The sequence below is a fragment of the Trichechus manatus genome, unplaced genomic scaffold (assembly GCF_000243295.1).
Source record: "Trichechus manatus latirostris isolate Lorelei unplaced genomic scaffold, TriManLat1.0 scaffold00064, whole genome shotgun sequence".
NCBI lineage: Eukaryota > Metazoa > Chordata > Mammalia > Sirenia > Trichechidae > Trichechus > Trichechus manatus.
This window is the reverse complement of record NW_004444000.1, coordinates 8,402,385-8,417,471: the sequence shown is the minus strand read 5'-3', so window position 1 is coordinate 8,417,471 and position 15,087 is coordinate 8,402,385. Positions and strand designations below refer to the sequence as shown.

The 15,087-nt window shown below is 38.9% G+C and overlaps 1 protein-coding gene across 2 annotated transcripts in view; it reads right to left on the bottom strand.

Annotated features, from left to right (window-relative positions):
- ARHGAP32 (Rho GTPase activating protein 32) overlaps window positions 1-4,429 on the bottom strand; it is a 301,914-nt gene extending 297,485 nt beyond the window's left edge. For both annotated transcript variants that reach the window (XM_012556402.2, XM_004379330.2), the window contains exon 1: window positions 3,548-4,429. In XM_012556402.2, the coding sequence (XP_012411856.2) occupies window positions 3,548-3,663 (116 nt within the window). In that variant the 5' untranslated portion in view covers window positions 3,664-4,429. The remainder of the gene's footprint in view (window positions 1-3,547) is intronic.
- Window positions 4,430-15,087: the final 10,658 nt, after the last annotated feature.

The following is a 15,087-nucleotide window of genomic DNA, read 5'->3' as shown; positions in this document are numbered from 1 at the left end:
ATCCTAGAGAAATAAGAGCCATCACAGGAATAGATATATGCACACCCATGTTCACTGCAGCACTGTTCACAATAGCAAAAAGATGGAAACAACCTAGATGCCCATCAATGGACGAATGGATAAACAAATTATGGTATATCCACACAATGGAATACTACACAATGATAAAGAACAACGATAAAGCCGTGAAACATAATATGGAGGAAGCTGGAGATCATTATGCTGAGTGAATTTAGTCAGGCACAGAAGGACAAATATTGTATAAGGCCACTATTATAAAAACTCAAGAAAAGGTTTACGATGGTTACAAGGGTGTGGAGGGAGGGTGAGGGTTATTTACTAACTAGATATTAGATAAGAATCATCTTAGGTGAAGGCAAGGACAGCACACACTACAGGGGAAGTCAGCACAACTGGACTAAACCAAAGCTAAAAAGTTTTCTGAATACAATCAAACACTTTGAGAGACAGAGTAGCAGGGGTAGGGGTCTGGGAACCATGTTTTCAGGGGACATTGAGGTCAACTGGCATAACAAAGCTTATTAAGAAAATGTTCTGCATCCTACTTTGGTGAGCAGCAGCTGGGGTCTTAAAAGCTTGCAAGCAGCCATCTAAGATGCATCAATTGGTCCCAACCACCTGGAGTAAAGGAGAATGAAGAACACCAAAGACACAAGGAAAGTAGTAGCCCAAGAGACAGAAAAGGCCACATAAACCAGAGACCTCATCAGCCTTAGACCACAAGAACCAGATGGTGCCTGGCTACCACTAATGACCGCCCTGACAAGGAACACAACAGAGAGTCCCGGATGGTGCAGGAGAAAGGTGGGGTGCAGAACGCAAATTCTAGTAAGAAGACCAGACTTAATGATCTGACTGAGACTGGAGGAACCCCAGAAAGCATGGCTCCTGGATTCTCTATCATCCCAGAACGAAAACAATTTCCAAGTCCAACTCTTCAGACAGGGACTGGACTGGACTGTGGGACATAAAGTGATACTCGTGAGGAGTGTGCCTCTTAGCTCAAGTAAATACAAGAGACTAAATGGGCAACTTCTGTCCAGAGGTGAGATGGGAAGGCAGAGAGGGTTAGGAGCTGGTTAAATGGACATGGGAAATCAGGGGTGGAAAGGAGGAGTGTGCTGTCACAGTATGGGGAGAGCAATTACAGTCATATAACAGTGTATGTATAAATTTTTGTATGGGAAAAAAAGAAAAAAACCCAAACAGTACACAATAGTACAAGAGAGAAAATTTTAAAAAAAAAAAAAGGATCTCTAAGAACTAAGACTCTAAGGAGCTCTGAATATTCTAGTTTAAGAACCATTTTATCACAGTGATACCATAGATAACGTAGATTATTAACCTCACTCTACAAATTAGAAATCAGAAAATGAGAGATTTGTTAGTCAGTGGTAGGCAAGATTCAATTTCTGCTACGAAGGGAATTGAGCAACTTCCCACCGTTCTAGAATGTAAGAAAAAGTACCCTTTCCTCCAGTCAAGTGCAAAAATAAGGTCTACTCCAAAAGCTCGTGGACACACATTGGTGCCCCTCTGAGAGCATTTCTTCCCACAGCAGATGGTAGCTGGAAGCACCAGGAACACAGACAATCTAGGTGTGGTACAGCCTTAGTCTCTTACTCATGTGGCCTCAACTGACACAATGCCATTCTTTTAAGAGGGAATTTAAAACCTAGTGTAGAAGCTAGTCAGGGAAAAGAACAGGGCCCAATCTTTGCCCTCATCTCACCGAGTGTGTGTGTTTGTGTGTGTGTGTGTGACTAGAAATTACCTAGCATGTAACCAATACTAGCAGTTTGATTCCATGTGTATTCGCACACATTTTTTTAAGGGAATGCTTTTTTTAGTACTTTTCTGTACAATTTATTTTTATTATTAAATCTACTTTACAAAAACAACTCTCCTATTCAACAATGATCTTGAGTGACAGCTCATCTACTGCTTTGGGAGCCTTCACCTTCAGCACCCACACGCACGTTCAGTCTGTAGGCATTTCAGCTGGAATGCCATGGTGCCCTGGAAGCACTCTGCTACCACATTTCCTCATGCCTTACTGCTGAATGAGGGAGAGACACGACATGAAGCTGGCCTTACCTGATCTCCGTGTAGGATTTCTAAATAAAAGAAGATCAAATCTCAAAGACATATTTGGTCTGGGAGAGCCATGGTGATACCCAGATAGGAAATACAATTGTAAACAGAGGACAAATGTCCTGTGGTATGACGCATCCACTAGTTCAGTTTCTCACAGTGAAAATGCTGCCACATCCTTCTAAGGAAAAGCTCAATCTTACACAGATCTGCTTTCATGTTTCAATGTCAAGAAGAAATCCTAGAGAGACTCCAGCTGCCTAACAAGGGCAATCTAGTACTGCAGTACCAAATCTACTCTAACAGAAAATAAAGAGTCCAATGTACCCCAAAGAGACAACTACCCCAAAATACCTTACACAATTTTAATACCAGGCCAAACAGATTTAACACAAACAAAGCAAAGCAAAACAAAACAAATACTTTATTTTCACCAATTCTTATTAACACATTGACCGTATTAGAAAGTAGGGAATATATACAACATCAGTAAACCTTGCGAGAGAAGTGGCTTTCTCAAGAAAGGCTAACTAAAACTACGGATAGGATGAGAAAGTTGAGATAAAAAGAATTTCATATGCTAATAAAATCGTTCATTTTCATACTTTGAGCATTAAATTATTTTAAAATTAAAAAAATACTTACTCATTTTAACCAGTGATTAACAAATTGAGTGTGGGTTATCAAGAGTTCCTAATTTTCAATCCCTTCTTTTATGTCTCCAGAAGTTTTAATTTGCTAACCTTGCATGAAAAAGAGAAGCCAGAAAAAAAAAAACCTTCCAAAAACATGCAACATACAGCAGAATCAATAAACAACTGGCATTGTTTCCAAAAGCTAGGGAAGACCTCTTTCTTCATCAATGCCACTGAAGGTCTGAAGAGTTTCTGACTCAACTATGAAGTTACGATTACAGATTCAAAAACCAAGAAAGGGAGATGAGATACAAAGTCAGAGAAAAGTAGTAAGGCTCAAAGCCATGAAATGACCAGTTTGTACTTAATCAAAATTTTTCATACAAATGAACATGGCCACACACACAAAAAAAAACAACTATCCAGAACACATTCGAAGAAAGAGAAGAAGAAAAATCTATTAGGAGGTACAAATTCCAATCAAATACAGGAAGAGGTAGTAGTTCTTTTTGAGTCCCTACCTGAAATTCTACTACAAAACCTGTCTAACACCTTTTCTTCCTGGTGTTCCAACTAGTCATTTACAATGGATTTTACAAGCTCAGGGTGAGTTGTGGAATGAACAGTACAATAAGGTAATAATATGCAACTTGAAACCTGTTTCCTTCAGCTCCAAACCTTCCCTAGCGAAAAGAAAGTCTTACTGGAAAAAAAGAATGAAGGACAGAGTGGAAAAGGGGGAGGAAGGGGCAGAGGGACACAGGGGGAGAGCAAGAGGACTGTAAATTCAATAATACCTGAAGTCTTCTTCCCTTTTTCCGTCTTCACTGTCAGTCACCTGGGCTGTCACTTTGGAATCCAACCAAAGGACACTGTCATCTCCTGAAGTGCTACTTTCACTTTCAGTCTCCATTTTGTATCCAAAAAATTTAAACCTCAAGGCGTGAAACAAAGAACACCACTGTTCGGGTGGTTCAGCCGTATTTACGGACACTCAGGTGTGTGGCTGAAACGCCAGTGATAGGTGATCACGCTGTGGCACCGTCTATTTTACATGGCAGTTTAATCACAGCTGGGGTAGACAGGAAATCACGCACAGCACACTCAGTGCGTCTGACTCTGGCACCTGTGACACCACGGATCCCTCCCATTGCCCTCAGGCCCTATGACCTAGATAATCAAAAGGAGAGTCCAAACAGAGGTGACTTTACAAGGACTGTTTATTACTTATTTAACGACTGGTTTTTCCTTCTCAAAGTTCCCAGTTAGTAAGCTGAAAATAGGTACTTAAAAAGCTAGTTTTTCTTATTTGTATCCTTTTGCTATCTCGGACTCAAGAAAGGTGAACAGAAAACTCAAAACGATAACACTATACATAAAAGTCTTCCAGCAAACACAACGAGAGGATCACAGTTAACAGACAAGATAAGCATGGACCTGCCCACCTTCCTCCCTTCTACTGTTATACCCATCCTTCCTTCTGCTTAATAATAACTGTCATTGACACCTTGGCACAGGTATTCAGAGTGGGATGAGAAGGCAGCATTCATATGGCCCTTTAAAGACAAAAAGTAAGTGTCACAAGTTAAAAGACGCTGACAGTTACACCAAATAAAAGGAGCAAAATTTATACACCTATTTAAACTGCAGATGTCCATGATGGCAATCAAATTATCACCTGGGAAAGGAATGAGAACAACAGCATCTATGACAATGTCAACAGCACAACACTACTTAGAAAACAAGCCATGTTGTTACCAACACTCACAGGACATACATGCATGGTCATTTGCCTTTTGCTGCATAAGAACAAATAGATGAACCTTGATTTTCCATTAAATATGACTGGACGTTGAAGGTACGCACTAAGATACCCCTGAATTTTCATATTTAAAAATAAGGAAAATGAACCCACTAGCTGACTCTGCTTATACAAACAACACCTTTTTCCTTTCTACAAACCTACAACTGGCGTAATGTGTTACTGTTTTCATACTGCTGCTTCAAAACTTTGTACAGTTTTAATCTACTGACTGTAATCTACTGATATGATCAGAGGAGCCCTGGTGGTGCACTGGTTAAGCACTTGGCTGCTGATCAAAAGATGAGCGGTTTGAACCTACCAGCCCCTTCGCGGGAGAAAGACATGGTAGTCTGCTTCCGTAAAGATTAAAGCCTTGGAAGCTCTATATGGCATATCTACTCTGTCCTACAGGGTCACTGTGAGTTGGAATAGACTTGCCGACAATGGGTTTGGACTGTAATCATTAAATGTATTCTTCCTTCTTGTTGTTGCTAGCTGCAGAGCCTGACTCACGGGGACACCCTGTGCGCAAAGTAAAACTGTGCCCAGTAGGGTTTTCAAGGCTCTGACCTTTTGGAACCAATTTGCTAGGCCTTACTTTTGAGGCCACTCTCAGTAGGTTTGAACCACCAACCTTTCGTTTAGTAGTCCAGCACTTAACCATTTACGTCACTCAGGGAGTACTTATATTCCTGCTAGAAATTAACATTTGTTGACAAGGAAACAAACAAATATCTTGCAACATAGTCTAATAATTCCCACTAAAGACAAATGCATAGCAAGCTTGGCCTGAATAATTATTAAACATAACAAAAAGAATGAGCAGTCATCTAAGATACTCTACTGGTCTCACCCCTTCAGGAACAGGGCAGAATGAAGAAAACTAAAGATACAGTGGAAAGATTAGTCCAAAGGACTAATGGACCACATCTACCACGGCCTCTGCCAGACTGAGTACAGTACAACTAGATGGTGCCCGGCTACCACCACTGACTGCTCTGACAGGTATCACAATAGAGGGTCCTGGACAGAGCTGGAGAAAAATGTAGAACAACTCACAAAAAAAGACCAGACTTACTGGCCTGACAGAGACTGGAGAAACCACCAGAGTATGGCCCCCGAACACCCTTTTAGCTCAATAATGAAGTCACTCTCAAGGTTCACCCTCCAGCCAAAGGTCAGATAGGCCCTTAAAACTAAATGAGACTAATGGGGCACAACAGTCCAGGGACAAGGACTAGAAGGCAGGAGGGGACAGGAAAGCTGGTAATAGGGAACCCAAGGTGGAGAAGGGAGAGTGTTGACATGTCATGGGGTTGTTAACCAATGTCATAAAACAATATGTGTACTAACTGTTTAAGGAGAAACTATTTGTTCTGTAAACCTTCATCTAAAATACAATAAAAATAAAAAGTAACAAAAAGATCACTGAGATATCTCTATAACTCCTCTATCTTTTCGAAACATTCTTAAGAGATAGAAACTAAGTTTAATCCCTTCCTCACTCCTTCCGTTAAAATAAATCCCCAATGGATCAAAGATTTAAACATAAAAATAGAGCCGTAAGAGAAAATCATCTCACAGTGGGGAAGTCTTTTCTAAGTATAATTTTTAAAAGCCCTAAAACCATAAAGGATTGATGTACTTTACTATATACAAGAACTATAAAATCTTCCATCACAGCAACAACACCAAAAAAAAAAAAAAATGAAACAAGCCAAAAGGCAAATAAACTGAGAAAAAAATTGGAACACATCACAAAGGGTTAACATGCTTCATATATAAACAGTCCCTAAAATTCTCTAAGACCCGATAATCCAAAAGCTAAACAGGCAAAAAGCATAAACAGAATGATCATATAAAACACCAAAGGACCATAAAACATATTAAAATGTACTTAATTTTACTCATAACCAAAAAATACCAAACTCATTGCCCTCGAGTCAATTCTGGCTCGTAGTGACCCTATAAAAAATGCAAAAAATTACAATAAGATGCCTTTTCTCACCTATCAGATAAGCAAAGATTTAAAAAGGTTTTAACAAACTGTTTTGACCAAGATACGGGAAAATAAACACACACAGTATGGGTGGGAATATAAACTGGTACAACCTCTGTGAAGGGTAATTTGGCAAAATCTACCAAACCTCAAAAAACACATCTTTTTGGCCCAGTAATTCCCCTTCTAGAAAAGTATTCTACTTTCTCATGCAGAAATAAGAGATGAACGAAGATACTCACGGTAGTATACTTGATAACACCAAAATACTGTCAACATCCTAACTTGCTCTTTAACAGAAAATTGGATAATTAAATCATGGTCTATCCAAAGAACAAAATGCTATACAGGTGAGTAAAATAAGAAACACAAAGCAGCTGCACTGATCGTGATACGGAACAAACTCTAAAACATAATGTTAAGGCAAAGAAGAAAGAGATGACGTAGAATAGTATACATGCTATGCTGCCAAACATATTTTAAAAGCAGCAGCAGCAGCAGACACACAGAGTATCTATGGAAGGGTACCACCAGTAACAGCAGCTGTCTCCAAGGGGAAAAACTGGACTGCGGGAGAACAGAGATGAGCGTACACTCAAGTTCACTACTGGGGAAGGAGTGGGTAGAAGACTACAAAGCAAAAGAGCAGCAAAGCACGAGTAGAACCAAGGGCTCGATACTCTGACTTCAGTTTTCCTTTTACCACAATGATAGGAGTGTTATTATCAAAACTGTTCAATAAGGCGCATGGGACACAGCCAAGAGATCAATAAACATCTTCTGACCTGGGCACCAAGCTTTCTCCTCAGAATGCTTCGCAACTGGGACTCTAAATATGTTGCTGCTGTTGTTATCGTGTGCCATTAAGTCGATTCCAACTCATACAACTCTACATGACAGAGCAGAACTGCCCCATAGAGTTGCCTATGCTGTAATCTTTATGGGAGGTGATCTCCAGGTCTTTTCTTCCACAGAGCTGCTGGTGGGTTCGAACTGCTGACCTTTTGGTTTGCAGTCAAGCGCTTAACCGTTGTACCACCAGGACATGCTAAACAGACTCTTCAGAAAATCACGTATTCTAAATGTGAGTATGTGTCTGTGTGCGTAATATACGCGTGTATCAAATAACTGTTAGAAAAAAAAAGCAAGAATCTTTCTAAAACACTTCCAATGACTGAAGATCTTCCTCTATATGTACAAACAGCAATACATACTATACAAATCTCCATTATTAACTAATTTTATACTAAGTGTGCATTCATTCTAAATTTTAGATTAAATTGTTTTTATAACAACCACCTTTGTAGGTATTTCCTACATTTAACTAATTATATTCAAAGGAACAACTATTTCATTCTTTATTATAGAATATTCATGTATTCTGTATCATCACACTTAGATATTTGCTTCATTTCAAATATATGAGATAAGAGTAAACAGTTAGTGCATATATGATGGCAAATTTATTTTATTAAAATATCAAAAGTAAAGAATCCATTAGGGAGGTAGGGCCAAGACGGCAGAATAGTCCGACACTTTGTGGCAAGGGAATTGGCTATATCTGACAATCTAGGAATCCTAAACATCAAAGACAAAGCTGAAGAATCAGACTGAGCAACAGGTGGAAGAGACAATCCAAAAACAGCAGAAACGGGGAATTACAGATCACCAGAGTCCTGCTACCCAAACCTGCACAGCATGGACATATTGAGACAAGACATGCATCCCACGCCGAAACCCACGGCATCTGGAGCGGCTAAGTAGGAGTGACTCTGCATGCACCTCCAGAATCAAACAGAAGTGCCACCAGACCTGCAAGTGTTAAGTGCATGCTTTCAACCCCCCACGCGTACCACAGTCTGCCCCCCTCAAAGCAAACAGGCTGAGGAGCACTTCCTCTCCTTCATTCATCCCCCCCTCCACTCTGATCCAGTCCAGTGGCAGTCTAGTGTAGGGGGTATCTTGAGTTAATCTCTGTTGAGATATAAAAGAGATTAAAGAAGTAACTGAGCTAGCAGAGATGGGGGAAGACACATGCCAAGCCACATGAAGATCGCCCAGAAGCAGAAGCTCAGAAGAGACAAGGACTTTCCTCCAGAGCTGACAGAGAGAGAAGGCCTTCCCCTAGAGACAGCACCCTGAATTCAGGCTTCTAGTCTCCTCAACTGGCAGAAAATAAATTTGTTTGTGAACCCTATCCACTTGTGGTATTTCCATCACAGCAGCACCAGGTAACTAAGACAGCTAGTAAAGCAGAGGGTCAGCAAAAATGAGGGAAACTCACAATGAGATGGAGTAATAGCCACAACAAGGGACTCAAACATACCAAAGGTCGCAAAGATGGTGCAGGACGGGGCAAAGCTGACTCAAGGACAACTAACAACACCAAAGCCAGCGTGCTTTAAAAGCTCACGGCATTGCACAAATTTAAGAGTCTCTCCCACTGAGCTAGTTAAAGAAACGCCAATAAAGCAAATGTCTGCAATCTACTGCTTTATCTACTGGTCTCCTTACCTGGATAGGGCCTTAGACTGAGAAATGGTGGGAGCTCACTTTAAGAAGTTGGTTTGGAAGTGGAGTAATTGTAGCAGCCTTATCTTCTTCTGCCTCCTCTCTCGGTATCACCCAGAGAGGGTGGCAAGATACAAGTGGGAGTCAAAGAAAACTGGTTGCTTAGAGAACATTCAATTATTTACAAAATTAAAGTCATTTTCTCAAATCACAAGCATCCTATCCTCAAGTAACAGAAGCTAAATCTACACTTGTAAGAATGGACCTGAGGCGTGTTAGTTACTCTGATTTAAAATAAGTTTACTTCTACTTCTGGTATCAACAATTCTTTGATTTTACTTTCCTAGAAAACCGAATCAAGCTCCTACCTGTTCATTTAAATTTACTTCTGAAAACAGAAAGGCATTTTTCCTACTACCCTCTTATATGGAAATTTGTTCTGGTGAGTTTTATGAATTGCAAAAATAAAATGAATCTTCTGAAGAGTAAAATACAATAGATAAGTAAAAAAGTAAAAGAAGTTAATATAGGTAGCTCTTTAAAAGATACACAGTTTTATACCAAATTTCAATGATACATAAATTAGGAATTGGGTATCTGCCTATTTCTTAAGATTTTGCTGGAACCAGACATCAGTATCATTACCTACGGTGCTTTTCATCTGATGTTCTTAAAAGGCACAATGAACGCGAACTACATTTTACGACGTCTCAAACAGTACTTGTAAAACAATGAGGCTGTTTTTAAGTGTCAGTTCCAAATCGGTTCCCTTGTGTACGGTAAACTTGGTGCTTGCTGACGTGCAATCCTTTAAGTTACTGCTTCCCTGCCGTATGTAGTATTCAAGCGACACTATACAGAGAAAAGGAGAGCCACAGTTCTACTCCTGAGTATCCATGTTTCCATTTTAGAAATAAGAAGACTGAATTTTTTAATTTAATTAATTAACTTGGGGTCAAATTTTGAGTCAAGTTTCTTCTGTGCCACTTACTACCTATGTAAACTTGGGCAATTTACTTAATGTTCCTGAAGTCAATTTCCTCATCTGAACAGAATAATCATGCCCAGTCATATTGCTATTAAGTTGATTACATGAGACAAGTATATACAAAGCGCCTATGTAACACAGTATCTGTGTATTACAGGTGCTGGAAAAAATGAAAGATATATAACAAAGGAAAGACACTTCAAAAATCTATGTTTTGAATATACTAAAAATGTTAAGCTCCTCTGGAAAAGGAATCAAATTCTCACATTTATCTGACTTACTGCCTTGTTTTTTTCATGATACATGCTAGATGTGAATATGATGTGATTCTTCATAACAACTACCATACCATAAACAGAGGATAGTATGTATTCAAAGGCTGTTTAATTTAAATCTTTTTACTTTTATTATGGAAATTTTCAAAAAAAAATATAAAGTATAGTGAATAGAATAATTATATTTAAGCATATACCAGACATCATACCATTTCATCCTTACATAATTCAGTAAAAGACAGTAACTCTTAAAGGACTCTTTTTTAACCAAAACTAAGATATCATTAAGCCACTTAAAGCAAGCAGTAACTCTTTGACATCACAAATATCCAGTCAGTGTACGAAGTTTTTCAACTGTATCTTTTTTTTTTTTTTTAACAGTTGCTGTTCTGAGGAACTGTCTGAGAAACCACCCAACTGTTTTCCACAGTGGCCGTACCATTTGAGGTTCCCCCCAGCAACGCACAAGGGCTCTGATTTCTCCACAGCTTCACCAACACTTGTTATTTTCTTTTTTTTTTTTTTTTTGGTTTTTTTAATAATAGCCATCCTAGTAGGGGTCAAGTGGTAGCTCATCAGAAAGTTCGCACATGATATTTTGATAAATAGGTCTCTTAAGCCTCTTTCAATTTAAAGGCTCCCCCTCCTCTTTTTTATTGCCATACATTTGTTGAAGAAACAGGACCTGTATAATCTCTAACTTTGTAGATTTTGCTGACTATATCCTAATAATGTTGCTCTACAGGTCCCTCTAACTTTTCTGTTTCTCCAGCTGTTGTTAGGTGCCGTTGAGTCAGTTCCGACTCATAGCAACCCTACGCACAACAGGACAGAATGCTGCTCAGTCCTGGCCATGCTCACAATCGTTATGCTCGAGCCCGTTGTCGCAGCCACTGTGTCAATCCATCTCCTTGAGGGTCCTCCTCTTTTTCGCTGACCCTCTACTGTACCAAGCATGATGTCCTTCTCCAGGGACCCGTCCCTCCTGATAACATGCCCAAAATATGGGAGACAAAGTCTCGCCATCCTTGGTTCTAAGGAGCAGTCTGGCTGTACTTCTTCCAAGACAGATTTTTTCCTTCTTCTGGCAGTCTATGCTATATTCAATATTCTTCACCAACACCATAATTCAAAGGCATCCGTTCTTTTGTATATTTCTTATAGAAGCATTAATTCTTTTCTTTAAATTATGGTACTAAATATACATAAACAAAGAATTTAGCATTTTAACCATTATTACATGTACAAATAGTGGCATTAAATAAATTCACGTTATATAACAATCACTACTGTTTCCAGAACTTTGTCATCATTCCAGACAGAAACTCTGCTCATTAAGCATTAACTACCCATGCTCCCTTTCCTGCAGCCACTGGTAAACTCTATTTTACTTTGTCTCTATTAATTTGCCTATTCCAGATATTTCATATTAGTGGGATCACACAATTGTTTGCACTTTTGTGTCTTATTTCACTTGGCATAAATTTCATTTCTCTGTGTAAGTGAATAATATTCCACTGTATGTATATACCACATTTTGGTCATTCATTCATCTGCTGATGGACACTTGGGTTGTTTCCACCTTGTGGATATTGTGGATAACGCTGCTATGAACACTGATGTACAAATATCTGAGTCTCTGCTTTCAAGTCTTCTGGGTATACACCTAGGAATGGAATTTCTGGGCCATATGGTAATTCTAGGTTTAACTGTTTGAGGAACCACTAAACTTGTCCACAACGGCTGTACCATTTTACATGTCCACCAACAATGCACAAGGGCTCCAATTTCTCCACCTCTTCACCAACACTTGTTTTCTTCTCTTTTTATAGTAACAATTCTAGTGTGGTTAAAGTGGTATCTCATCGTGATCTGATTTACATTTTCCTAATAATTAATGGTGACGAGCATCTTTTCATGTGCTTATTAATCATCTGTATATCTTCTCTGGAAAAACGCCTACTCAAGTCCTTTGCTCATTTTTTACTTGGGTTGTTTGGTTTTGTTGTTGAGCTGTAGTTCTTTGTATCATTCTGGATATTAACTCTTTATCAGATTTATGACCTGCAAATACTTTCTCTTATTCGTCTTTTCACTCTCTTGATAGCGTCTGTGATGGTGAACGTTCCATGTCCACTTGGCTAGGCTGTGATTCTCAGTGGTTTAGCAGACACTATATGATCACCTCCCATTCTGGGATCCAATATCAGAGGACAATCAGTTGGAAGAGGAGTTCCCTTCAGGGTGTGACCTGCATCCGGTATATAAACAGATGTTCTGGCAAAGCTCACTCTCTCTCTCTCAAGTCTGCAATCTTCTCAATGTCTGCCATCTAGTTCTTGAAACATAAGCCAGCAGAGGCCTCCAGCCTGTCGTCTGACCTGCAGATTTTGGATTCACCAACCCCTGCAACCCCGTGAGCCACCAGAAGCCTCCAGCCTGTCACCTGACCTACAGATTTTGGATTCACCAACCCCTGCAACCCCGTGAGCCAGCAGAGGCCTCCAGCCTATCACCTGACCTGCAGGTTTTGGCTTTGTCAGCCCCTGCAACCATGTGAGCCAGCAGAGGTTTTCAGCCTGTCGTCTGATCCACAGATTTGGGACTTGCCAGCCCCCACAACTACATGAGCCACTTCCTCACAACTGCATGAGCCATGTCCTTAAAGTAATTTCTCTTTTGCTCCTCTAGAGAGCCAGACTAAGACAGTGTCCTTTGATGCACAAGAGTTTTTAAATTTGATGAAATTCAATTTATCTAATTTTTTTTTTGTTGCCCCTGCTTTCGTGTCATATTTCAGAAACCACTGCCAAATCCAAGGTCATAAAGATTTTCCTCTATGTTTTCTTCTAAGAGTTGCATAGTTTTAGCTCTTCAGTTTAGGTCACTGATCCACTTTGATTCAATTTTTGTATATGGCATAAGGCAAGAGTCTAACTTCATTCTTTTGCATGTGAATATCTAGTTTTCCCAGAACCAGTTAATAAAAAGACTGTCCTTTCCATCACTGAATGGTCTTGAAACTCTTTTCTAAAATCATTTGACCATGTATGCAAAGGTTTGTTTCTGGACTATTTATTCTATTCCACTAGTCTATACGTCTATCTTCTGTCAATCCTTGTGGTAGTACCACGCTGTTATTACTGTAGCTTTGTAGTAAGTTTTGAGATTGGGAAGTGTGAGTTCTCCAACATTGTTCTTTTCAGTATTGTTTTGGCTATTCAGAGTCCCTTGAAATTCCATATAAATTTTAGGATTAGTTTATCTATTTCTACAAAAACACTGTTGGGATTCTGATAGGGACTGCACTGAATCTATAGATTGCTTTGAGTAAGGTTGTCATAGTGACAATATTAGACCTTGCGATCCATGAATACGAGATGTTTTTCCATTTATTTAGGTCTTGTTTAATTTTTTAAGCAATGTTTACAGTTTCCGGTGTACAAGTCTTTTGGTATTAATTCTTGAAAGATCTACTGAATGCTTTATTTGAAATTTTCTACCTTATGTCTGCAAGTCTTCTGAAATAAATATTAATCAAATGAACACTAAAATGGTGAATTACAGAAAATACAAAGAACAGAAGTGATCAAAGGACCACATATAATCTATTCTTGCAATACTTACCAGGTATAAATGGGGCAGCTACTTCAGGTACAGTACATTAGAAGGTTTCAAGTGTTGCTCGACTTCCAGCCTAAATGGGACCTTGCATTCTTTCCTGCCCATCTATGACATTTCTACATCCTCCTACACCATCTGCTAAGGACATATGCAACACTTGTACACACCTGAATAATCTAAGACTAACACTGTATCCAGTGTATGCGCCACTCTCATTAGTTCCTGCCATTTTGTAGGAATAACATACAAGTTATTATGTTAACAATGAAATACCTTTAAAGTAGAAGATAGAAACATTATAATCATTCCTATTTGGGTTGGAAGGAAGAAAAAGATGACATACTCAAATGAACTCATTAGTTATACGAAAACCAGCTGAAATGCAGGAACATACCATTCTAGTATACTAAGTTTAGTTCACCAACTCTTAAATTAAATGTTTGAAACTGAATTATCAGTAGGAACTGGGAGGTCAAAGATTTAACTAATAAGTTCCATATCTAAGAATACATGGATTCAAGATAAAATGTAACACAGAAGGATAAGCATTAATAATGAGCTTGCAAATCCAACACACTATTACCAAGTAACATAGTTTTCCCTAGGAGAACTAGATCTTTTTACCCAAGAAAAGGCTGTCTAATATTTGGCCAGTATACCAGAATCTCCAAAGTCAAAGACAGAACAGTAGTAGATTCTGCAAATATCAACTAAATCACAAACCAACAAGTAGTTCTTGAGTGAAGAAATGAAGTCAGTTCATCGTGCACTGGCTCTTCCAACCCCTTCAAACAATCAGCCAGTGATTACCAGCCACTCCGTCATTTTCAAATACGACACACATAATACATACCAGCACAATAAAAACATCACCTTAGACTAGTCCAACAGTGTATTACTTTCAAAGCACACTGACATGTTTCAAAGCAAATGACAACTGACGAAAAAGAAACTAAACCAAAAGAAGGGTGGAAATTTTACATCTAAAATTTAGAATTGGGGAACTAAATTTTTAAGAGAACAAAAATCATACAGAATTGAATTCACTAAAATCCTTCAATAACTACATAGTCTAACATTAAATTTATGAGTAATAAAAACAGATGCAACATACTCCAGGAAATAATATCCCACGA